The sequence below is a fragment of the Trichosurus vulpecula genome, chromosome 4 (assembly GCF_011100635.1).
Source record: "Trichosurus vulpecula isolate mTriVul1 chromosome 4, mTriVul1.pri, whole genome shotgun sequence".
Taxonomy (NCBI): domain Eukaryota; kingdom Metazoa; phylum Chordata; class Mammalia; order Diprotodontia; family Phalangeridae; genus Trichosurus; species Trichosurus vulpecula.
The window spans coordinates 229,513,279-229,539,448 of NC_050576.1; the positions used below are offsets into that span (position 1 = coordinate 229,513,279).

The following is a 26,170-nucleotide window of genomic DNA, read 5'->3' on the forward strand; positions in this document are numbered from 1 at the left end:
AATTCTGTCAATCTCTTTTTCTTCTCCAGGAAGGAGATGTATTTAGCTGCCTTGCTAGAACTGGCATCTGCAATGGAAAGCAGTGGCTAGGATGATTACATGGAAGGACTCCATGCCTTGGTGTCCTAGCTGTTCTGGTAGAATGGGAGTTTCACTTCCTGTTCAAACCACGGTGCATCCATGTGGCTCATTTATGATAGTTGCCCTCTGTCTGTGAGGCTCAAAACAGGCCCTGCTGAATCAGGCAGAAAGGCTCCAAGCCAGCCGAAGCTTTGAAATTGAGCTTCTTGGCAACATTCTGTCCATCAGCAAGCATTATTAGGTGCCTGCTCTGTCCCAAACACTGTGCCAGCTGCTGAGGAAACAGAGAAAAATTGAACAGCCCCTGCCCTCACAGAGCTGACATTCTATTGACAGGTCCATAAAACTGCATGCAAAATAGAGACAAGTATATGGGGCAGGGGGCCTAGCAGTACAGGGCCCTCATGTAGGAGGTGAGCTGGTTGGGCTTTGAAGGAAATTAGGGATTCTAGGAGGCAGAGGTGGCATGCATTCCAGGCATAGAGGACAGCTTATGCAAAAACAGAGAGAAGGGACATGGGATATTGGGTATGAGGAAAAGGAAGAACAGTGCCTGGACCATTGAGTCCATGAAGGGGAGTGATGCGTATGAGGTTGGAAAGGCAGGTTGAGACTTGGTTATTAAAGGCTGAACTGAGGAAATTATATTCCATCCTGGAGGTGATAGGGAGCCATTGGAACTTCCGGAGTAAGGGAGTGACCAGGACAGACCTGTGCTTTCAAAATGTTGCTTTGGGTCATGGCCACATCTTCAAAGATAAAGACACACATGTGTATACTAATATGTACTTGACTATTCTGGAATCATAATTAAGTCAATTCTGCCATTTCTGTCAGAAAGAATGCATCAGCTTACTCTCCTCTGCTTCCAGTCTGCATCCTTGGTAACTTTCAAAACCAAAATACCTCTCCCTGGCCCCTGTATGTTGTCTCTCCCATTAGAATGGAAAGTCTTTGAGGACGGAGACTGTCTTAGCTTTTCTTTCTGTGTCCCTGGCGCTTAGCTCTGTGTTTGGTAAACATTCATTCATGTGTACACATTTCCTCTGAAAGAATGTAAGGTCTTTGAGGGCAGGTTGGACCTTTCACCTTGCCTTTGTCATGTCCTGAGCACTGACTTAATACTGGCTGATTGATCCTGAGACACCTGTTCAAGAACAGCAGGCTCTGCCCAGTTTGTAAGGAGGGTTTTTAAATGTACAAAAGCTGTTTATGCTTCCCTAGGTCCGCACTGGGAAAGCTCTTTGGGCTTCTTTGCTTTGATCCGCCGGTTTTGACAATGCAAATCTTTCAGTGATTTCCAGATTCTCCAATACCAGGGGCAGCAGCTGAAATCTTCCTCTAGTGGGTGCCTTAAAGGTTTTTTCCCTTTAACTCTTGCCCCATGAACTTCATAAAGAATCATTTGCCAGTAGGATTCCAGGGGAGTCTTAAAAACCACTGACTAAGCTTGACTTTGAGTGCCTTTTAATTAGAGGTTCTGATTGGTGCCTCATCCACTGTTTGTACTTTACACATTCAACGGGCATTGACAGAAACTAACTTATAGAAGTACAAAATGTTCCTTTTTCTAAAAGGGAGTGTGTGTGTGTGTGGTGTGTATAGATAGGTGGCACAATGGACAGAGTGCTGAACCTGAAGTCAGGAAGACTATATGTGTGCTCCTGGGCAAGTCAATCACCTCTGCCTCAGTTACCTCATCTGTAAAATGGGGAAAATAGCCCCATCTCCTTCCTTCCCAGGGTTGTTTTGATGAATTGTAAAGCACTTAGTATAGTGCATGGCACAAATAAATGCTTTGTAAATATTAGCATATATGTGTGCATATTGTAATAGTCTATTAGAACAGTACATTGCTGGCTGGCTATATATGTGTGTGTACATATGTGTATATATACATGTATGTGTGTATGTACATATATCATGTGTGTAGTTGAGAGAAAGCTCCTTGAGAGCAGAGATGATCTTTTGCCCTTCTTTACATCTCCAGAAGTTATCTAGCACATAGTAGGCACTTAATAAATGTTTATTGACTGACTGTTGCCTATATATACACACATCTTTGTGTTGTGTATACATATGTGTACACACAGTGTATTATATCTTTGATATTTAATCTGTGTGGGGAATCTAATGTGGAAATTTCCTCCATTGATGTGTATCAGCAAATTATAGTTTGTTTTTTTAAATAATCACTTAACAAAAAGACAAATAATAAAAATCTCATAGCCACTCATAGTCAAAACTCAGTGTATAAACAATAAAATTCATTGCAAAACACGTAGAAACTTGGCCTGGGCCCGCTCGCTCTTCCATGCACTCACAGGGTGCCCAGGAGGCAGGGCTAGAATCAGATCTTCTTGACGCCAGAGCTGGCCCCTCTTTCAATTATGGATTGATTCCATGCTGCTTCACATCTGTCTTGGGGGAGAATCAAAGAGTTTACACTTCAAAGGACCTTAGCCTCCAATCTAAGCCCCTCACTTTACATTGAGGAAAGGGAGACACAGAGGTTAAAGGCTTTGCCCAGATCATAGGGCCAATGCCTGAAGCAGAATTTGAATCCAGGGCCCTCTTCACTATGCCATGAGGACTCAGGCTATCCTGTATACATGTAATGTGCCCAAGAATTCAGACAAGCCTGGAATCCCAAGTAAGTCTCCACACCACATCACATTCCTTTAGTTCTCAGATTTATAGAATTCATTTCTTGTCCCTATCTAGTCAGGATAACCCCTGTATTAACAGAAACACCTCGTTTTGGTTGGGGGGTGGAGCAGGAAGTATGTGTCTGCACAACTGCCTGGCTTCCTCCTACAAAGTCAGAAAGTTGGCCCATGACCCATCTACTGGTTCTCAAGGAATCTTGTGACTAATTTACTTTTCCCTCCTTATCCAGATGTTTTAAAACTGTACGGGATTAGAGAGAGACCATGTAGCACAGTGGACCAAGGGGCAGCCCAGGGTTCAGACATGTGGGGGACCATGATCAATCACTCCATAATCAATACCCCAGGCAACTCCAAGTCCCTTACGTTAGGAATTGCTGGTCCAGAGGAGAGTCGAGCTATGGGTCTGACTGCACCCTGAACCCAACCCCCCTCCCCCCAAAAAAACCCCAGAAATACCGTGGGTTCAGTGTAGTGCTTTCTGCTTTCTTGTACAAGATTTCTTTCAATACTAAATGATAGTTCCTCACCCCGCCCCCTCCCTATCCCCCCACCCCCCAGTTATGTGCTGTCCAAGTTGAGAGACTATTCTCAGAAATGTTACAGGTCACAAAAGAAAACAATGTTTCTAAAACGTGAAGTGAGGAGAGTCCAGGCCCCCTAAACATAAACAAACAAAGAAGTGGTCTTTCCATGTACCTTGGAGGTTCAGGATGCGATGTTCATTTTCATCGGGCCGTGACATTACTGAGTGTCTCCATCAGGTCCCAGAGAACCCCAGGGCTGTCAGATGAGCTTGTTTGAACACTGAAGGCAGCCACCAGGAGCCTGCTCTGTTTTGTTTGGTGTGCCTGTGAGATATTTCCAGAACTCTCTGTTTCCAGCCACCATCCTTATCTGGGGTTTACAACAGGAGGGCCTGTACTTCAAACAGATTGCATTTACCTTTTGGCCTCTCTCTGCTTTCACCATGAACCGAAGGCTTTTTTCTCCCCTCCCCCATCCTCCATGGGGTTTTAAACCTGGGGTCCAAAAACCTTAGTTCTTAAAAACATATAGATAGATAGATAACTATTCTAATATAATTTATTTCTTTTATAATACTATGTATTTTATCTTATGAATTTAAAAACAGTATCCCAAGAAGGGGGTCTCCAGGATTCACCAGATAGCCAAAGGGGAGGGAGATCCACAACACACAGTAAGAAGCCCCTGGTCTAAAAGGTTGAATTGGAACCAAATGGTACTAGATCCAATAAGCACATCTTCTTTTTCACAAGTCCTCCCCCTCCCCTCACCCCATCCAAAGAAATCCTGCCTTGTTTCCTTGTTCATTTCAAAAACTTGGATTTGAGTCAACTTCCTCCTCTGTAAAAAGAAGGCATTGGACTCAGTGGCCTCCAAGGTCACTTCCAGCTCAAAGTCTGTATCCCCATGACTTCATCATCAGGTGGGAAGCTTCCCAAGCTGACTTTTTGTCCTTGTATCCCCAGCACCGTGCCGGCCACACATTTGGCACTTCAATGATTGCTGAATGCTTGGTACCCCCAGCTACCAGGGCCTTTCTGACCGACCAAGAGAAGTATTTGCTTTGCACATCATTTGTATTATTGCTTGTCTGCACACTTCAGTAGAGGTCACCTCCCCACCAGGAGACCGTAAGCTCTTTGAAGTCAGGGACTATCTTGTGTTTTGTCTTTGCATCTATCACCTAGCACAGAACCCAACTTGTAATAGGAGCTTAACAAATGCTTATTGGTTGGTTTGGCTGAGTAGGTTACAGCGCTGAAGACCAAAGACTCACTTCTACTTATTGCTAGTGACTGAGTATCCACTCCCTGGCTGGCCGTAAGAATTCAGCATCCTTCTTAAAAAGGGAGATTCAGCAGTCCTTTTTTTTTTTTCTTATCTGTGACTGATGTGTAAATGTTGCCACTTCTTCAGCGCCTTAATTACCTTGACAATTTACCCAAACATAAACCAAAGATATAAAAAAGGTCTACGTGTGAAGTGAATTTTTTCTTAAGCCCCGATGGAAACAAAAATCCCTGTTATCTACTTTGGGTGTCGCTAGACCTTTTTTTCCCAGCAAAGTTTTTTTCATTATTTTCAATGATTTCTAAATCGTGAAGCTGCCCAGAAATAGCTCTTCTCTATACTGAGGCCAAAGTGTGGGGGGTGGAGGGTGGACAGAATCTAGGAAAGATGGTGCCATTTATCGAAGAAGGGGATTATGTTCTTCAAAGCCTGTTTCCTTTCATTCGTTTGGGTGTTCACACCAACACTATTTATCGTTTACTTTGCAGTCTTATTTTTCTTCTCTCTGGTCTGTAGGTGCCTCTGCTTATCGAGGCACACAAAGGAATAATGATCATGTGGGGGGCATATTTGCTGAATCAGTGTGGGTGTTGGCACACCAGGCATTGATAAAATATGCTGGAGAACGTCAGACTTAATTAGTTTGTCAAGATATGTGCAGGGTGGGAGGAGAGCAGGGGTAGAGCACCTAAGCCAAGAGAATGGCTTCTCTTGTTAGAGCCGAGTTATTTTGTGTCTGGAGCCTCATCTTGGGGTGTGTGTTGGCGAAGGAAGCCTGTGGAAGCAGCGTTGTTCATCAGCGAAGTGACTCACCTCCATCCTCCAGGATATAACCCCCAACCCCTGGCTTCGGACTACACTGCTTTCTGATTCTCCATGGAGGCATTGCAGCTCAGGGAAATCAATTCAAGTTTCACTGACTTACTCAGTTCCTGGGGCCCGTGACTTCTTCTTTTCACGTTCTAGGCATGTAGATTTAGAGCTGGGATGGATTTCTGAAGGCATCTAGTCCAACCCCCTCATGTTTACATAGAAGGCAACCAAGGCACAGTTTCCTAAATGAAGCCTAAGAAGCCTAAATGGCTCGTTGAAGGCTACATAGGTAGTATGAATCAGAGGTGGGATTTGAGCCCAGGTCCTTTGACTTCAGGGTTCTTTTAAATCCAGAGATGAAAAGAATGGGAAATAGCACCACCAGTAGATAGAAGCTCTTCTGAGGCATCGATTTCCACTGTGACATTCTTTCCTTTGGATGACCCTTCTCCCAAGGGGGAGGGGGAGGAGGGCCACTCAGTACCTGAAGCACCTTTATCCTTTTTTCTTCACTTTCCTACTACCTCCCAACCAGGTGGCTTTGTGACTTGGCTAGATAGGTTACCACTTGTTTAATCAAATGAGACCATGCCTGCCATGTAGTAGCTTCCTTATTCTGGGATCAACCCCCCTACCCACCCCACCCCACCCCCGCTCCTCATGTGACATTCATCGTTGGCCTCCACCCCAAAAGGGACTTGCCACGGACATGATTTTGATGTGAATTCTTATCATACGCCTCTTATCATGCCTCGCTTCCAGCCTCCCTCAGAAGAGAAGAGCCATCCCAGGTGACAAAGTAGAGTCAGGAAGACCCGAGTTCAAATCCAGCCTCAGACACTTCCCAGCTGTGTAATCCTGGGCAAGTCACTTCACCTGTTTGCCTTACCTTCCCCATCTGTAAAACTGGGATAGAATAATAGGACCTCCCTTTCAGGATCAGATAATAGTCATGAGTCTCTTAAAGCATGCCTGGCACAAAATAGGCTTATTCTATTCTCCAGGGCAACACTGTCCTCCCAGTTCCTCGGGCTCTCAATCTGGACTCATCCTGGACTCCTCAGTATCTTTCAGCCCCAGCCCCCCAACCCATATCCAAGTGGCTGCTACGGCCTCTTGATTTCACCTCCGCAGGCTCTCTCAAATATGCCTCCTTCTCTCTTCTGACTCTGGCCCCACTCTAGGGCAGGCCCTCCTCACCACTCTGGGCAGTAGCCTGCTTGATGGAGGGGAGAGGGTATATCTGCCTGCTTCTAGTCCAACCTCTGTTTAGGAGCCAAAGTGATTTTACTAGTCAGCCCATGTCTCTCTCTCTCTCTCTCTCTCATACACACACACACACCCCTCCATTGACTTCCTGTTGCCTCCAAAAGCAAATATAAAATGCTCTGTTTGGCATTGAAAGCCAAAATGAGCACTTTCCTGCCCTCCTGGTCTTCTTATTTCTTCCTTCCTGACTCATGTTCTTTGTAACTCAGTCCTCCTGGCCATTCCCCAGACAAGATCCTCATCTCCCAACCCCAGGCATTTTCTCTGACTGTGCTCCATGCCTGGAGTGCTCTCTCTCCACACCTCCACCTACTGACTTCCTTGGCTTCCTTTAAATCCCAACTAACACCTCATCTTTTTACAGGAAGTCTTCTTCACCCCCTCCTAGTTCTGGTGCCTTCCTTCTGGTAATTATTTCCCATTTTCCTGTCTGTAGCTTCTTTGTGTATGTTTGCTTGCATTAGATTATAAACTCTTTGAAGGCAGGAACTGGTCTGCCTTCTGCCTCTTTGTCACTAAGTGCTTGTCCTATAGTACGCGATTAAGAAAGCTGATTGATTCATTGCTGAGCCGCTGTCTTAGCCCCTGATTTACCCATCTATCCCAGCTTCTCCTCCCACATCTCTCCTGTCTTTGTGGTTAACCTCCTAATGTAGGTACCTCCACATCTCTTCTTGTTCTCCTTCTCCCTACAGTCTGGCTCCCGACCTCATTATTCCACCCAAGCTCCTCTGTCCAAAGTCACTGGTAAGCTTTTAGTGGGCACATCCAGTGGCTTTTTCCTCATCCTTCTTTGCCTTTGACATTGGCGATCACCCTCTTCTCCTTGATCTTCTCTTCCAAGTTTTTGTGACAATGCTCTCTCCTGGTTCTCTGCTTACCTATGTGACCCTTCCCTTCCAGCCCCCATTGCCTGATCTTCATCTAGCTTGCCTTGGGTGGCCCCCAAGGCTCTATCCTGGGCCCTTTCTCTTCCTCTCTCTATGCAATTTCAGTTAGTGATATCATCAGCACTCATGGATTCAACTCAATTATCATTTCCAAGCTGGGTCCAGCGCTCTTTGCTGACTTACAGTCTTGCACTCCTATGACACCCCTAAATAGGTGCATGACAAATGCCTTTTGAACAATTCAGGTAGCAGCTTAGAGGGGGTGGTAGTAGAGGGGGCAATGCTGGTCTTCAGGAGCCCTATGGAGCCATTGCTCTGTCTCCAGTGGACAAAGTTGTCAGCATTGACTCCTTTCTAAAACATACCCTGGTAAAGTGAATCTTTAAAAAAGAAAGCTGATATGATTTTCAATTATTGGTCTGTCTCTGAAAGATCTAAAAAAGCATTTTAAAAATCAGATCCATGCTAAACAGTACTTTTGCCCAAGGAGGTAGTTCAGGATGACTTGTCATTGGCCCAAAGAATTGGCCTGTGAGCCACCTAGGAGTGGTTACTAGCATTCTCATGCAAATCAAGATATTGGAAGCATTTCCCTCCCTAAAGTAGCAATTACTTGAATGGGGACCCGAGTAAAACTAACTCTGTAATAGTTTCAGTATGCAAAGTTTTTTCCCACCCTCTATCCAGAGCTCCAAGGCTTCAGAACGTGCTTGTCAATTAAAGGAATGACTGTAGGAAATGTAGCCAGGAAAAAGCAGGGATCCGGCATATTAACATATGATGAAATTGTATTTCACCTCCTTATAGAATTCCTAATTATTTGCTCCTAATTGCAAGCAAATTAACTAGAGATTAAGTAAATTCAAAGAGGAAGCGAATTTCATTTTGGAATCTGGGAGCTTAGGGAGGGTGAGGTTGGTGGGGGCCTATGGAAAACTCTAAAGGACTGCCTGATGCAGAGCAAAGGATGCTCATGCTGGAGTCACAGAACATGGGTGCAAATTCTACCTGTGTGACCTCAGGCACTTCCCGCATCTTGACCTAAGCTTCTTCACCTGTAAAATGAGAGTTGATATGAGGGCCCTTCAATTTGAAATCTATGATTCCATGATGAGGCCTCTCCCCCCCCCCCCCAGTGAAACCATCCAGGCTGGTGCCTGTCCTGGTACAATAGCTAGACTATATTAACGTGGTATCTGATCAGGAATGCCAGCTTTCCGTGGCAGTATGCACCAGGGGGTCCATTGTTCAGGCTCCCACTTAGATACACAATGATCTGGTTTTAGTCATCGGTGTTGTGGGAGGTTCAATCAATCATTAAGTGTTCTTCCCTGCCTATGAAATACCTTTGAAGCTTTGCCCACCTGCTCATTGATCCAGACCAGTACTAGCAAGTGTAGGGGCCAGGAGATCCTACGGGAATGGACTTTGAGGGGTCAAAGGGGAGAGAGGATGACTTGGGACTCTTGGATTAAGAGGGGCCACTCATTCCACACTCCAGAGGAGCTGAATCAGATCCCAACGCTGCTACTTCCTGCTTGAGTCACCTGTTCTCTCTGAAACTGTTTCTTCATCTGTAAAATGAGGGTGTGGGAGCAGAGGGCCTCTAAAGTCCTTCCAGCTCCCCACTTAGTGCTCCTTGTATGGAAGAGGGATTTCATTTTCCCCTTCCCTCCTCCTTCTCCCTCTCTCTCTGTGTCTGTCTGCCTCTGTGTTTCTGTCTCTCTCTCTCTCACTGTTAGCACTACAGTGAGAGTTTCTAACTAGTATTACAGGCTGTGGTTGCTGGTTATATTTGGAGTCCCACGTGATGAGGGAGGAGGGCACACTGCTTTCCAACAGTGAGTGATCTCACTGGGGCAGAGCTGCTTGTGCTCATTCCTCCCTCCTTCCCCCACCCCCCAGCATTTTCAAAATTGCACTTGTCAGATTATTTTAAAACAGCATCTGTATACTAGTCACTCATCCAGGCCCTGCTAATTAGTTTAGTGTGGGAGAAAGTTTAGGACTTGGCCACAGAGTAATAGGCTGCTGTCCTTTTACAGACGGCTCAGCACTATTCCTCGGGGCCAGTGGCATGTGGCTTTGAGAAGCTTTCCCAGGAGTGCCAGTGGGTTTGTGTTGACTCATCTCCATTCTATGAGCGGGATCATGGCCGATTTACATGCATCTGCAACATGACCAGGCCCAGGGTGTGGGTACACACTGTGCCTTGAACTTGGGATCATAGCTAGTTGGCTTTTGTGGTGATCAGACCAGTCACTCCAATAGCTCTGTCCAGCCAGCCGAGCTTGGTGGCCTGACTTGACACACTTTCAAAGCCCCTGAATGACAGGCAGGAGCAGTTTACTTAATAGCAACAATCTGTCCAAACACCTGGATTTTCACATATACCAACATCTCTCCATTAGCCAGATGGAAAGAAGTCAGCTTGTGTGCTACAAGGTCCATTTTAAGATTCTGGCAAATCAAGTTGCTTTTCCAGCACTAACAAGAAATAGGATTCCATAATTTCAGGTGTGATATAATTATAGAATATTCATGAAATTTCAAGCTGAAAGAGACCATAGCTATATCATGTGGTCTATCCTTTTACTGATGAAGACACTGAGGCTGAAGAGGTTATGATTTGTCTAAGGGGTCAGATGGGTAGTAGGTTGCTGAGCCTGCCCCACCTAGGGCACTTTCTATTATGTTCCATTGCCTCTCATGCCTATGGCAACACCCATTATTTAATGATATTTAACATGTGTTTGTTTAAAAGAACATTTCATTTGTTTTCAAAACTTAGAGGATGTTCCATTACGAAAAGAAAGAAAACCCAAATGTTCATGTTTTCCTCAGGCTCCCCTTTATGAATCAGATGTGTGAATTTCCTAATGGCTCTGATTCATATAGTGGCTTCTCTGTGTTGGGGTTCTTTCTTTCTTTCTTCCTTTCCTGATGGGCTTCTAGACAGCCCTGTGAAGGGCTGCTTTGCAGTGACACTGTAGATATCAAATCAATCCTAAATATTCCCATAGCTTAGTCTCCTGGTTATGAAATCAGTGGTCTCTGTTTGTTTGGTGAGTCCCTGCTAGCACTTTTACCACCCATAGGATGAAAGAGAATTTTGCACAGAATTTCTTTATTATTATTTCTTGTGTGATCCTGGGCAAGCCACTTAACTTTGGTGCCTCAGTTTCCTCATCTGTAAAGTGAGGGAGTTGATCTAGATGGCTTCTAAAATCCCATGAAACAGAAGAAAAATGGGAGACCTGGAATTCTAGGCCAATGGAATGAAATAGGTACATGGGTGCTTATGCTTTGATAATAGGTTACCAATATTTGAACAGTTGGCTGTCCTCTTCATTCCTATTACTCTGTAATGAGGAACCTTCCTGCATACCTCACTGAGTTTTAACTCAATCAAAGGCTGAAATGTCATTTTGTGAATGCACTAAATTTTGGTTCCCTTGTTCTTTTTTTAGGGGACATGAATTTTGGGCGGATTTGAATGCAATGAGTGTATATGAGACATCTGAATTTGACCAAATTCGAAGACTGTCCACACCTTCTTCTTTCAATGTGAACTCCAACTACCACACAGTCTGGAAGTATTTCTGCAGAGATCACTTTGGCTGGCGAGAATACCCAGAGGTACTGATTGTTAATCATCAAAATAGCATCGGGGCACGATTTGATCCCTCCTTTCTCCCTCTGCCACTTGTAGCTCATCCCAGTAATGACCAGGCACCATTTTCAGTCATAGCTGGGGAAGCAGTATGGTATAATAGAAAGAGGGCTGGCTTAGGTTTCCAAGATCTTATGAGTAAGATGTGTCTTGCTGTATGTCTATGCTAATTAAAAAGAGCAAAAAGCAAACAAACAAACAAAAAAAGCTAAAGACTGAGTGACTGGATGGGAAAACTTACTCTTCTCAATGTTTTTTCATAATTCAGTTTTTTATTCCGATTTTTCCCATCATCAGAAATACAGCCTCATTATTTTTTTTTGACAAAAACCAAATGCTAGCCTCAGAAACTTGTCAAAGCCAGTGGACAATTGAGCTAAATTATTTATAGTGGGGGGTGGTAGGAGTGGTTGGTATCTCTACATGGGTATGTGTTTGAATTCAAAAAATGAAATCCAAAAGATAAATGTTGCCTCATCCCCCCATTTGGAGAAGCTTTTAATCCAAAGTGTGTATATTGGAGTTTCTCAGGGTCACACCTGGCCCATGGGAGGAGGGCATGTGATGTTGTTAGCCTGTCGAGAGACTAAAAGGGAACAGTCACACTCTGTCCCCAGGAAGATGTACTTGCAAATGTTTATTGAGTTGTGGTCAGGCCAATCAATCATTCCTGTTTCATTCTCTGGCCTCTCTGCAAATGCATCCTTAGTTCAAGGTACTGAGGACAGCTCATTAATCACAAAGCAAATAAAGGAAAGGATGCAGGTCCACTCTTCTTTTTTGGTAGAGAATGTCAAGCTATGTCTAAAAGCCTTGAAATTGACTTCAGAGGATTAATTTCACATCCAAAGGATTTGGCCTTTCTCCATGATTTAAATTTATTTTCTACCTGTGCACACATTCATACACGCATACACACACACACACACACACACACACACACATACACACACACACAGGGAAAGCTGGGTTATCTTGTTTTAGACTCACTCCTCTCTTCCTTAAAAAGGAATAAAGAGAGGAAATGGTGTCTATTAGTCACTGGACAGTGTCATGAGATGAAATAATTGATTGTCTTTTAACAGCTATCTAGTATGCAGAGAAGGTGACTGTAAAATGTATTCTCCAAATAATTGGTCTGGCCTTTTCCTTTTTCCTTTGGCAGGCTTCTTAGACTGGTGGCTGGATTGATTTATTTGAACTTTGCACAATTCCATCTTTAATTCCTCTTATGGAAATTCCCCCAAGAAGCATTAACAAATAGAAACTCAAGCAGACAGTCACAGCTTCAGAGTAGAATGGAGTTAGTTACCTGTGGGTCTCAGTCCTAGCAGAACAGTCTTGAGCCCTTTGCTTGTCTTATGATCTGGGGTGGTGTTATCATGCCAGAGAAGCCATGCCATGTTGAACAGAGGAAATAGGCTCTCTCTTTCTCTGATCTATGCCTGCTTTACACAGAATAAAACTCACTTTACCTTAGCATTGCCTTTTTTTTTTACAAAGATATTAATATGGATGAATTGTAATCTGCATCATTGAAAGGGATATCCACATTAAAGAAATCCCAGGTCCGTTGGAGTAGGTGGAGAAGAGGCAATATGGTAGAGTAGAAATTATGCTTGATTTGGAGTCAGATGACCTGGGTTCAAATCCTAGCTCTACCACCTATTAGCTGTATAATCATGGAAAGGTTGATCTCTCTGGGTCTCTGTTCCTTCATCTGTCAAATGATAGGGTTGCTTGAATGGGCTCTGGTGCTCCTTCTAGCACCAAATCTACAGACCTACGTTCCTCTCTTTCTATATAGAGGCTGTGACATTGGCAGCAATGGTTGGCATTGAACAGAAGCTGGTGAAGTTGGTGTTTGACTTTGTTTTGACTGTTTATTAATTTGCTTTCCTCTGGTCCATTTTGTTTTCTAATTGAACAGTCTATTGTTCAACAGTCTGTTATTCGACTGATAGAAGAAACCAGCTTCCGGGGCCTGAGGGAGGTCCGATTCTCCATGCTGCATCACCAGTACGTTGTAAACATCAAGGATAACTACCAGCAAAGCTTCTTCTCGAGAAGGATAATGAAAAAGAGACCCCTGCTGCGGTCCTGTCTGGTGTTGATGCCTTATCTCCAGTGAGTAGACCCAGAAAGCGCTCTCTTGCTCCTTGTGTGTATTTTCAGTCACATGCAGGATTTGGCCCCTACATTGCTTTGGCTGCCTTTGAATGATAGCTAGGGAACATCCTTCGGTGTGAATGATACTCTTCTGTCCAGTGGAGAGTTGAAGCCAATAGTTGGCACTGATCGGATACATTACGGCTTTCTGGGCACTTGCTATATTTTTATAATAGTGTTCATGTATGACTTTAAGGGGCAGCTAGGTGGCGCAGTGAGTAGAGTCAGGAGGACCTGAGTTCAAATGTGGCCTCAGATACTTGACACACCAGCTGTGTGCCTTGGGCAAGTCACTTCACCCCAATTGCCCTGCCTTCCCCCCCTCTAAAAAAAAAAAAAAAGTATAAGTATGACTAAGGTTTCTGAAATGCTAAATCTATTGTGATCACCACCACCAAGAAGGAACTTTATGGTTTACAAAGCAAGTACTTTACACCAACTTTCTCCTTTGAGCCTCATACTGGGAGCCCTATAAGACAGATGGTATGGTACTTGTTTTTTTTTGTTTACTGGACCTATGATCTCACTCAAGTAGGAAATTTTCTACCAAGGCAAGTCAGTAACTGTTCTGCGACCGATATACTGAGATAATTGCTTAGGGCTATTGAGAGGTTATGTGATTTATTCAGGGTCCTGCAACAAAGCCTATGTGCGTCAGAAGTTGGACTTGAACCTTTGTCTTACTGTCTCCAAAGGCAGTTGTCTATTCTCTATGCCACATTACTTCTTTCCATTTTATAGGTGAGGAAATTGAGCTTCAGGATTGGAAAGGGACTTGGCTACTATGACTCAAATAGTAAGGATTGGAAGAAAGGAGAACTCAATCTCAGATCATCCCTGATTTCAAGTCCAATGCTATTTCATAAAAACAAAACAAAACAACACTTATGTGTTACATCACCTTGATTTTCAAATATATCCCTTCCCCTCTCTTACCTACCAAGCTAACCGTTGTAACAAAGACTTTTAAAAAAAAAGAAACCAGAAAAAATAAATCAAGTCATGGATTGAGTCTGACAGTATATGCACTATGCAATGTCAGTAAATAAGTCAGTAAAAATAAATGCTTAATAAGCATTTATTAAGCACCTACTATGTCTCCCTTCCCTACCCTCTGCAAACAAAAAAAGAAGTGAATTTTCTCAACTCTTCTCTGGGGCCAAGATTGGTCATTAAAATTATATAACTCTGCTGTCTTTTAATCTCTCTGCTCTTCGAATTGGAGTACCTGAGTTCAGTATATTTGGGATTAGCAATAATTGCCTTAGTTTCTGAGTAAACATATTTCAAAGGGCTTTTGTGGGTGCTGATCCAGTGGGGACAATATGGACAGCAAGGTGTAGCACGCTGGATGGAGAGTTAGCCTGAAATCAGGAAAACCTGAGTTCGGATCCTACGGATCCTTGGTAGGGGCCCCAGGCAATGCACTCAACCTCTGTTTGCCTCAGTCTCCTTGTCTATAGTAAAATAGGGATAATAATAGCTCCTACCTTCCAGGGTTATTGGGAGGATCAGATGTGCTTTGGAAACCTTACAAGCTGTTATTATTAAGGGGCCAGCTCTAAACCCATGATGTTCTAAGCAAACAGCAGCTCGCTGTCCCCCAGAAGTGGAACGAAGCTGTATCTAGGTTGCCTGCACTTATTGATCAACACCTGCCTTCCTCTGAGAATGGCACAGGTATTCATGTTACCAATTCATGGCCAATTTATTTGTCTCTTTCTTTCTTATTTTTTTCTGGCAGGACCCTTTCACTTGAAAGGACTATCAGCCTCCAGTGAGTTGTAGCTGCAAGGAGTTAGCACCATTTGGGCTAGGATAAATCCTAGAGAGGAGGGGAAAGCTCTGGCCAGGAAATCCTGGGAGTAAAGATAATAGGAGTAAGATGAATGATTAAGCACTGGGTTCTTTTTTATTGATGCCTTTTCTATGTATAGAAATCATTTCCAGTTAGACCTCTCCTCCCCACCCCAGCAAGTAAGGGAAAAAACCATCCCAAACCAACTGATGTGTCTCAGGCTGGCAGCATTTGTGTCACCCACATTCCCCACACAGTCTGTCATCTCGCTAACACAAGCATATTGTATTCTTGCGAATTCTCCAGGGTCTCTCCTTTCTGAGGCTACCAGTACCAAGTAACCGCCTTCTGAATTCATTAATTCCATATTCATCTAGCCCTTCGGTTTTTCCCACACAATTCCTTCCTTCTGTCTCTGGGCAAGCATGGGAGGGATCAGACCTACAAAGGACCCCCAAGGTCATAAGACCATGGGATCACAGATCCAGAGCTAAGATGGATCTTAGAGGCCAGCTAGTCCAACTCCATTTTACAGATGAGGAAACTGAGGCAAAGAGAAATAAAGCAGAGCTGTGATCTGAACTCGGTTCCTTTGTTTCCAAAGCCAGTGCTTTTCTTTATTATGCCATCTCGTTCAAGACTCTTGTTTTGTAGATGAGGAAGCTAAGACTCAGAGAGAAGTGACTTACCCAAAGTCGCAGAAGTAGTAAGTGCCAGAACCCGAATATCAACCCAGGCCTTCTGACTCCAACACCCAGTGTTCTTTCCCCTTCACTGTTTAGCCTTCTCATGATACTGCTGGGCAGTATGATGCTCTGGTCTTATTTACTGCTGCTACTGCTGGAAGGAGTATTTCTTAGGAATTCATGCCACACTCCAGCCAGATGCATGGTACCATTTGGGGAGGGGGGAGTAGTGAGCCTCACTTTGAAAGTGCTGATCTGGTCTTGGTTGTTTGGACTGGAGCAGAGAGGTAGAGAGCTAAAGTCATTGGAGGTTCCTTTTTGGAGAGAGTTGGCAAGGCAGTTTTTGAAATGAAGAAATTGACTTGAAGGAATTCCTCCCTCCCTCCCTCCTTCCTTCCTTCTTTCTCACTCTCTCTCTCCTTCCCTCCTTCTTTCTTTCCTTCCTTCCTTCCTCCCTTTCCTTTTTGGTTTTGTTTCATTTTGCAGTTTTTCTTTTTCTTCTAGTCCTGCTCTCATGAACTCTAGCAATCACAGCTACAGTACATTAACAATACCAAACCTGAGCTTTGAGACATGAACGTTATTTTTTAAGAAACACTTGGTGTCCAGGAATCATGGGAGATGAAACATTCTTTGCATCATTACAGCTTGAGGTGAATGTGCGCCTTCATCAAAGGCCAAGTGAGGAAAGTGCTACATTGAAGCCTTTTTGTGATTAGAACTAATAAAAATGCCATTTCTGTGATTTTGCCAGCACAGCTGGAGATGTTATTGTCAGAGTCCAGTAGTTAGGAACATATTGTCCTCCTAGTAAGAGGGTGGAAGTCATTAGTGTGACTGGCAGCTTGGCGTGCTGGGCCAATCCAATGCGATTTAGCTCCTGGGAGCAGACGAGAATGCTCATTAACTCACTGCATTGGGGGGTGGTTGAGGATGGCAGGGCGAAAGTGAATTTGTTCAGAACCTTGAAATAAATGATGATGGGGCCCTCTTTTTGTTTTTCTGTTAAACAGACTTGTTTTGGAAAACCACAGACCATTAAAAAATTGTGGAAGCAGCAGAAGAACTAGTGCCCCACAAATGTGGCCTATTTCTAAATCTAGCCTAAGTAAGGAGGGGAATGGCCCCCTGTGCTCCCCACCCTCTTCATTGCCTTTGAAAATCTCAGGACCCTTACTGGACCTATCCTGACAGGAATAATAATGGTCTGGGGGGATCAGTGTGAGAGTCCAGGCCTTCAGAGCCAGGCCCCTTCCTACTTTTTCAGTCTTGACTTGACCCCTCTTCATGCAGGCTGCAATCCAGCTGTTTTGACCTGTTGGCTGCACTTCATCCATGATACTCCATCTCCTGAATTATCCATCCCCCAGTCCTTGAACCCTCTCCCTCCTTGCCTCTGCCTCTTCCTTCCTTAGCTCACTTTAAGACTCCCCTCCAAACCCACCTTCTGAAGGAGGCCTTTCCTTGTCCCCCCTGCTTTGTGTTTTTCGGTGGTGTCAAACTCAAATGGAAATGGGAGCCAACGTCATAACCCAGTCATAAGGATCCCTGTGGGCCACATTGACTTAGAAAGCCACCTAAGAAGATGGTGTATGTTATATTGTAGTTTGATTTATTTTGTTAAATATTTCTCAATTGTCAAGTAAGATAATATTGGTAAAGTACTTAGCACTGCCTGACACATAGTAGGTGCTTTATAAATGCTTACTTTCTCCCCTTCCCTAACTGCATTTGAAGCCGGTTCAGGCTGCACTTAGCAGTGTTGGGGGCTGCGGCCTCCAGCCTCAGCCCCACAGAACCCGGGGGTATTTGCCCTCTGCTGTATGTATTGTATGTGTACATAGGTCTTGGTGTCTGTTATGTCTCCCATTAAATGTGTTGTGTCTTTGCTTGTTTGTTTTTTGAATTCCCGCTGCTTGGCACATAATAAGCATTTAATATATGCCTGCTAACTGATTTTTGTCTGCGGTTTGACTGGCTTTGCACTCACCATCTGAGTGCATCGTCCACCCAAGCTGTGGGGGCGAGGGAGGGCTCCCAGGACATCAGCACTGGATAACGGACCATGGCTAATAGGATCCCATTTCTCAAGGTTGGCCTGAGACTCTAATGCCCATGGAGCCCAAGCTGCTGGCTAACTTCAAATGCACAAATACCTTTTGTGGCTCCCCATTTCCACCCATCAAAATGGCAGACTTGCTAGCCTGGCCTTCAAGACTCTCAACAACTTGGACCCAGCCTACCTTTCCCATTTTATCTCAGACAATTCCTACTCTGTGTTCTCCGAACGTAAGGCACACTGGATTATTCACTTCCTACTTTCTAACCTAGTCCTAAATTTCCTACCTCTAGCACTTTTGCTCATGAATGTTGTTCTCTAGCCTCTCAACTTAGACTACGATTATCATAAGCGGGTCAAAAACTTGAAGCCAGCCTGCTGGAATCCTCCCAGCTGAAAGGGATTTGCCCTTTATCAGATTTAGCTGTTCTCTTAGGTGCTTGTCACGCTTTAACTGTTTTCTGTGCATTTGTAGAAGTGTCTTCTTGTGGGCAGAGATCCTGCCTTGTTTATCTTTGAATTGCATCTTATTGTCCTGGTTCCATTCCATTGTGGAAGTGATTTGTTTTCTGGAAAGGTTTTCTAGTGGAGTTGTAGATTGTAAGCTCCTTGAAGACCAGAATTTTGTCTCTTAATTCAATGCTTGGCATATAGCAAGTGCTTAATAAATACTGATTGATTGAGTGGAATATGAACAGTAGCAGATGCTAGGGAGCTAGAAAAACTCCAAGTGGGGACCTGAAAACAAATGGTGTGTCTGCTGTCAGAATACCAGCTTAACTAAGGTAATTAGGAAAGCCCATCACCTGGTGGGCCACACGGTGATGAGAGATTCTACCAAAATTGTAGAGAGAGTTCTAGATGTTGAGCAGGAAGGTCTAATCGTCTTGCCCAAGGTCACACCGATGGTCAGTGACTGAGCCGGAATTCAGCTCTAAACCCTCTGACTCCCTATCCGGTATGATTTTTATTGGACCATGCTGATTGCAATCTGTGCTGATGGAAAGAGGCTGAGATCCCGGCTCCTGGGAGGCTTGTGTGAGGACTAAGGTCCTCTGCACCCAGCAGCTCACCAGCACATGTTTGGAGGAGTAGATGGCTAAAGATAACTTAGGAGGGGAAAGCTTTCAACCAGATGACTGAGAAATGTTTGCGTGCTCCCTTGTAGCACACTGGCATATCTCAGTATTGATATTGTAGGAGACAAATGTATCAGGCATAAGTGCCATCCCCTCATTTGAGGTGAGAGGTTGGTTATTTAAAGTCTGGCTTATTCTTATTCCACGATTCTCAAATAATAGCTGTGGTTAAACTGAACAAGTTCACATTTTGGACATAGTAATTTAAATAGGATTGAGGCAATTTCTGATTGTTCCAGAAAAAAAAAATATGTTTTCTTAAATAAATTGGATACTTCCTGTGAAATCTTGTTTATATGGCTCATTAGTTTAGAAGATTCTTTTTCACAGGAAGTGCAGAGATGAACTCAGTAATTGGTGGCATTTACATAGCAATTTATAAACATCTCATTTGACCTTCTAAGTAAGTCTCTGTGGTAGATATCAGAGGCATTACTATCCCAAATTTATAGCGAGGCAGTGTGCATTAGGGGCTGGCCTTGAAGTGAATTCTTGTCTCTGGGCATCCTTAATGGGTGACCCTGGGCAAGTCACTTAACCCCTCGTTGCTTCTAGGCAGCTCTGGAAAGCTATACATTTTAAACAAGATTCTGGTCTGTATCCATGGAGGGAGTTTTTATACCAGGAGCTCCTTACACTGATACTGTCACAAGTCATGCCTAAAAAAAAAAAATCTTACAGCTGAGACCCCAGGGAAGCTACGGTGATTTGTCCATGGTTACGTAGCTAGTGTCAGAGGTGGGATGGAAACCAGATTTCTCCCGGGACCAGCAGAGCCAACGTTCTTTCCATAGTGCCTCTTCCTGTTGGATAGTGGGAAGCAGCTAGTATCTCAGCAGTCAGGGCTATATGACTCACAGTGTTCATCCTGTGAAGCCAGGAGCTGGCCTTACCAGGATAAGCTCTATAGGCAGTGACTACAGATCATCTGGAAAATGAATGACCCTTACACCATATGCAGGAATATGACGGATGTTTGTTAAGAGACTGGTGTGCTTAGAGAACCGTGCTGAATTCTGTCAAGGGACACGAAAGACACTGTCCCTGTTCTCAGGGAGCTTAGAGTCTAGGAAAACCAGAGTGGCCAGATTCATGTCATTGTGATACCTGCAAACACAGACCTCCCAGCCAGGAGAATATAAGGAGCTCCTTGCACAGTGCTTAGCGCATAACAGGTGTCTAATAAATGTTTTGGGTTAAATGAATCAATAAATCATTAACCATTCCCCAAACAAGTATTGTAGGCCAGTAAATACTGGGAATACAGAGAAAAAGAAAAAATAGTTACTTCATCAAGGGGTTTACATTCAGATGAATGAATGAATGAGTGAGTGAACGAATGTATGAATGAGTGAATGTGTGAATGAGTGAATGAATGTATGAGTGAGTGAATGAATGAGTGAATGAATGGAGTGAGTGAATGAATATGACAAACATCTTTTGCTCTGACCCTTGAGCATCCCAAGAACTGAGACGATGGCCATCATGTAGGTCTGACATTCTCTTGAATGAGAAGTGCCCTTTTTGGGAATACTAGTGAGAAGAAAACCTGACTCACCTTCATAATCCACCTTCCCAGGAAACTATAGTTCTGTCTCATGTGCCATGAGCCTCTAAGCATTTGTGGGGTGAGGGGGTGGTGCTCTCAAAGTGAAAATGGCTTCTAGCAGAGTCTGGATGGGATAAGATGTGTTTACAGGGATCCGTCCTTAAGCCTGTGTGAATATCAAAACAAGCAGAGCATATGTATTTTAGGAAAGCAGTAGGCCAAGTCACAGGAAGGCACTGTCATATCCTCAGCCCCAAGTCTTCATGCCTAAAATCAGGAGACCCTGGATCGTGTTTGGTGGATGCACCTGAAGGAGATTTGACCTTTCTCCCTCACCCCAAAGTCTGAGTGGACTGGGGAAACTACGTGATCCTTCAGGGGATCCCCAGGCCTGAATTGGGGTTGGGGCCTGCTCAGCGCTTTAAATGAGATATCATACGTGAAGCATTTTATAACCATTTCAGGTTTTACCTAAATGATCACTTATTTACTATTATTGCTAATGATGGCTACTGTTCTGAAATGATTCATACCAAGTACATAATTTTTAAAACCGGACAAGATCAGCAGCAATAAGGAAGCCAGAGCAGAAATTCTGCTCATCCCCTGGAATCCTGTCCTCGCTATTACTGTTCCTTTCTTACTGTTGGCTTTATCTTGAGGCCGTATTTCTTCCTGTTACTACTGCTATCAGATTTTATTACAGAGCTGTTGTTCTTTATGACCACTTAGTTGTTACATTTTGAACCAGACCTGTGATTTCAGCCATGAGAAACTCCTGACATGGAATAGAAAACTCCCTTTGCTTCTTCCAATCACCAGCCTATCTATAGCTTCTAGAGCTAGAGTTGCCTCAGTCACTTACACGCTGGGTGACTTGCCCGGGTTCGGTCTTTCCTGCCTCCAAAGTTAACCTTCTAGTCACCAGGTCACAATGCTTCTCATGACTATGTGTTGTCATAACCATCATTGTTGCTTCACATTCTTACAATACTTTGTTTACAAAAAGTTTTCTTCATGTGAAACATGTCATTCCGTTACTGTTATCCCCGTTTTAGACATTTGGAAACTAAATCTTAGAGATGCCAAGTGTCTTGGCCAGGGTCAAAAGAATAGTAAGTGGCAGATCAAGGCGCATCAGGGTAAGAAAGTACCTAGTTGGCCTTGGTGAATTCATATCACCTGGCATTCACCTTGGATACTGAACAGATGGATAGGATTGGTTGGGACACATCGGTGATTGTCAAAAGGTGGTGGGAAATGGGAGAACCACTCAAGACTGATGAAAAACAAAGATCTCTGGTTAAAAAAACAAAAAAGCAGAGAATAGAGAGTGCAAACTATGGTCCAGTGAACTTGACTTTCATTTCTAGAAAAATTCTAGGACAGATTATTAAAGAGATGGTCGGTGACCAGCCAGAAACAGAAGTCATGACCCATGACTCACGTTGACAAAAGGACCAGCTAGTTTTCTTCAAGAACACATCATATTAGACTAACTTGTTTTCTCTTTTACTGACAAAGCTACTAAACGGCTAGATGATGGATACCATGTAGATAAGATTTACCAAGATTTGGACAAAGCGTTTGATAAATGATCTCATGGTATTCTTGTGGGAAAGATTGTGAGATGGACTCTAGGCTCTTCTTCAGTAATGAGAGCTAGTGTTTGAAGAGGGCTTTAAAGTTGGCAAAATGCTTTACAACAATCCTTATTGTGCCCATTTTACACTGAGGCAGATAGCAATTAAGCAATTTGTTCAAGGTCACATAACTAGGAAGTATCTGAGGCTGGATTTGAACTCATCTTTCTGGAGGTCCAGTACTCTATCCGCAGTGCCACCTGGCTGCCTCTATTAAATGGATTTGTAACTGATTGAAAGTTCAGATTAATTAAGGATTCAGATTAAGGATCCAAAAAGCTTGCTAGGCTAAGGCACTGGGCTGGATCAGATTAATGCAGTTCAGTAGGCATGAATATGAGGCTGTAGGGTCCTTTTTGCTCCTAACATTCCATGAGTCTGGGAAGCCTTCATAGATTGTGTGACTTCATCCAAATAACCCATGGGCTGCCCCTGTCCCTGGCTGATGGAGACATGCTTGCTCCCTAGCACTCATGCCCTCAGAGTTAGGTTCGCAGGCTTCTTTGTAAGTAAGCATTCTTCAGGTCTTTCTTTAGGGGGAAGAGGGGAGAGGTTGGTTATCATTTCAACTAGTTGTGGGTGTCTGGGAGAAAGGAGACTTGCTTTCTGTTTGTTTGCTGTATCCCACAACACTGGGGAAGATGACTCAATGTCCTTGTGCCTCTGGGATGACTGTGACTGATTTTACTGAGTAAAGGTCTTTAGGTTTGAGTGCATTTCCCAAGCCTCCCATTCATGGAGATTCATACCTGGGGCGGCCTGGTCTGAAAGGCTGAGCAGTGGTTTCAGGCAAGGTCCCCCCTGGGAATTAGGTGCTTGCCCATGCACAGCAGCCCCACTTGCGTCACATCAGTTCACTAGAATGAAAATACCCTAAGCATGGGAGAGCCAAGCCTGCCCACCTGCCTGTCTGTGTGGGTGCTCGTGACTGCTTCCTGTAGAGCCGTGATACATGTCTGGCCCTGGAACTGGGGGCCAGGTGTGGGCATTTGCCCTGTCATTCTCTTTCCTTCCCCCCTATTTCTTCCCCTATTATGAAAACGGTTAAGAAGGTTGATTACACGTAAGCACTTAATCAGGTGAAAATCAGCCAGTGCTCCAGGTTGCTGCTGCTGCTGTTTCAACTAGAAGTCCTTGAGAGTAACTGACTTGAATTAAAAGGAGCACAGATCCAGGCTCCTTTCTCTGTAGGGCAGGCACTCCCCATATTTTGTGGGTGTCCTGCACCCCACTGGCAGTCTGGTAAAGCTTATCACCCCTTATCAGCATAATGTTTTTACATGCACAAAATGAACTGTATAGGATTTCAAAGGAAATCAATTATATTGAAACAGTTATCAAAATAGTTAAAAACAAATTGGTGGACCCCAGATTAAGCAGCCCTCCCTAGAGAATGCAGCAATCAGGCTGCCTTCATTTACCCATCACCTTTCCCCCACTCTCCTTGATGTTTTAAGAAAGCCTTTCACCTTTTTTTTTTTTTAACATCGCCACCATTCTGGGCTGTCTGTGTCCCCCTTCCCCCACAACTCAATTCACTTTCCTTTGTAACAAAGAAAACACTTAACTAAAACCAAGCCATCGCCTCTGACAGCACAAACAGCATTTTGTACCCACAGATGTTTGTACCCAAGGAGAAAAGGAAGATTGCTTAGTGGCCCACCTCCATTTGCCTCTCTACTCTAATAAAAAAGAACATCAACTGATGATTTTCTTGTCATTTACCCAAAAGGCATGATTTAACACTCTATAATGGTCAACTTTGTAATGGCATGTAAAATCCAAAATCCACCAAAGGTCAGACAGCTTCATCTATGCTTGCTCACAGCTGAAATGAGCTGGGGTGCTGACTGGAGAGATATTTTGTAACTATGGCCGAGAAAGAAGGATATGTGTCTGATGTTTAAAACATGGTGCTGTATTTCTTACAGGACTGCTTCCCCCAAGATGGCACTTAATTGATTGTTTACTGATTGTGTATTTTCTGGGGGAAAAAAGGCACGAGGTATAGCCATCCTTGTGCTAACAAGGCTGTTTAGATGGCATGGTGCGTGGACTCTAGTATCACAGATTTTTGTCAACTTTAGGCGATTTGTATATATTTTAAGTAATGGAACAGATTAAAACAATTTAGCTCCCCCCATTCCTGCCCCCACTGATGATTGTTTTTGAGGAAACCAAATAAATCATCACTGCTTGCTTGAGATGAGCTTCTTTGAATGTACAAGCCTAAGATAAGCATGATGAGCCCGCAGGGAAGATGCTTCTAACTTACAGTCCACTGACTACCTTGTAGCAGGCTGCTCCTGCCTTCCTTCAGAGGATCTGCAGTCTAGACTTGGAGGGACCTCAGAGGTCATTGGATTCAATCCCCTTTGTTGAAGAAGCCTAGGGCCAGGGAGGAGGCAGGACCTAGCCAGGTCACAGAGTAATCATCAACAGACAGCAGACTAGAGAAAATTCTAACCATTGCTTTGGAGTACCCACAGTATTTGCTACATTCCCCCTCTTTAAGTGGCATGGCATTCTTATGCTTTTTTTATTTAAAGTGGCCATGCTTTGCAAATTCTAACCCAGCACTTAATTACCAAGTTATAAATAACACGTTTACACTGTGGTAAAACATTAAGTTGTGACTGCCCAGAGTTCAAAACTCATTCATATCAAAGTGTGGTAAACACGAACTTTGTTTTCTCTCAAATCAGGACCCTTGGTGGCATGGCTCCATTGTCTCTTCCTGCAGCTGAAACAGCCTCATCCCAGGTCTTCTGTCCATCCGTAGTTACCTCGGCAAACTTTTATCCTGAAACCTGGATCGCTATGGATCCGTCTCAGGACTTCATCCAAGTGCCTGTTTCCAAGGAGGACAAAAGCTACCGAACCATCTATAATCTCTTTCATAAGACTGTGCCTGAGATTAAATATAGAATCTTGAAAATACTGAGAGTGCAAAACCAGTTTCTTTGGGAAAAATATAAAAGGTGAGTCAAAGACCTGCCACTTCAGGGGGGTAGGGGGCACAAGGGGGAAACAGGAAGAGAGAGGGGTTAATTGAAGAATGACAAAGGGTAAACAACTCAGGAAAGTCTGTTTTTCAGTTAAATTACTGATTGAGGGCTTGATAGCAAGATACAGATTAACCTAGTGCAAGTGGAGTGTTGAGAAGAGTCAGGAATAAAAGAAGCAAAGAAGAGTTAGAATGGGATAAATAAGGGAAGCCTTTCTGCAGGAGGTGAAATCTGAGCAGGATTTAGAAGGAGGAGGAAAGCTAGAGGTGAGTAGAGAGGAAGGAAGGAAGGAAAGGATGGTTTCCCTTTGCCAGGTGTGAGATAGATCCACAGAGAATGAGAAAAATCTCCTAAGATCTTATATTTGGAGCCAGAGCCAAACCAACGCTCTCATTTTACAGATGAGGAGACCGAGGCTCAAAGAGGGGTCATAGAGGCCTTCCGAATGCATCTCATCCAGTATACACATTTTACAGATGGGAAAACTGAGGCCTGATGAGGTTTAAGTGGTGAGCCCAAGATCACCTAGATAGAGTAGAAGAGTCTGGATTTGAATCCAGGACCTTTGATTCCAAATTCAGCACTGTTTACACTATGCCATTCTATTTCCTATTGCTTGTGCCAGCTTAGACATGGAAATAGCCTTGATTCAAAATAAATATTTATTAAGTGCCTACTATGTTTAAGGCACCACACTAGGAATTAGAGATATGAAGACCAAAGTATCACTTTAATGAAATGCGTCACAGATACCGTAAGTCAGAGGTGTCAAGCCTCACCTGGGGGAAGCATGCTGCCCACAACACCTCTAAGTATAGCCTCAACTGGATTAAATGTAATTGGGCAATATTAAGAGAAGAAATTAAAATGCAACAAAAACAGATAATGTCAATATGTGGTTTTCAA

At 43.7% G+C, this 26,170-nt stretch overlaps 1 protein-coding gene and 1 long non-coding RNA gene across 4 annotated transcripts in view; one reads left to right on the forward strand and one right to left on the reverse strand.

The window, feature by feature from the left end:
• Positions 1 to 26,170, forward strand: part of LOC118846452 (TCDD inducible poly(ADP-ribose) polymerase) — a 46,231-nt gene that overhangs the window by 16,292 nt on the left and 3,769 nt on the right. For 2 of the 3 annotated variants that reach the window (XM_036755003.1, XM_036755004.1), the window contains exons 3-5: positions 11,011 to 11,179; positions 13,144 to 13,340; positions 24,962 to 25,237. In XM_036755003.1, the coding sequence (XP_036610898.1) occupies positions 11,011 to 11,179; positions 13,144 to 13,340; positions 24,962 to 25,237 (642 nt within the window). The remainder of the gene's footprint in view (positions 1 to 11,010; positions 11,180 to 13,143; positions 13,341 to 24,961; positions 25,238 to 26,170) is intronic. The other variant, XM_036755005.1, reaches the window with a different exon arrangement.
• On the reverse strand, positions 2,318 to 3,581 carry LOC118846453. The gene is made up of 2 exons (XR_005010194.1): positions 3,450 to 3,581; positions 2,318 to 2,502 (listed from the first exon to the last, which is right to left on the reverse strand). It is a non-coding gene; the product is annotated as an uncharacterized LOC118846453 (long non-coding RNA).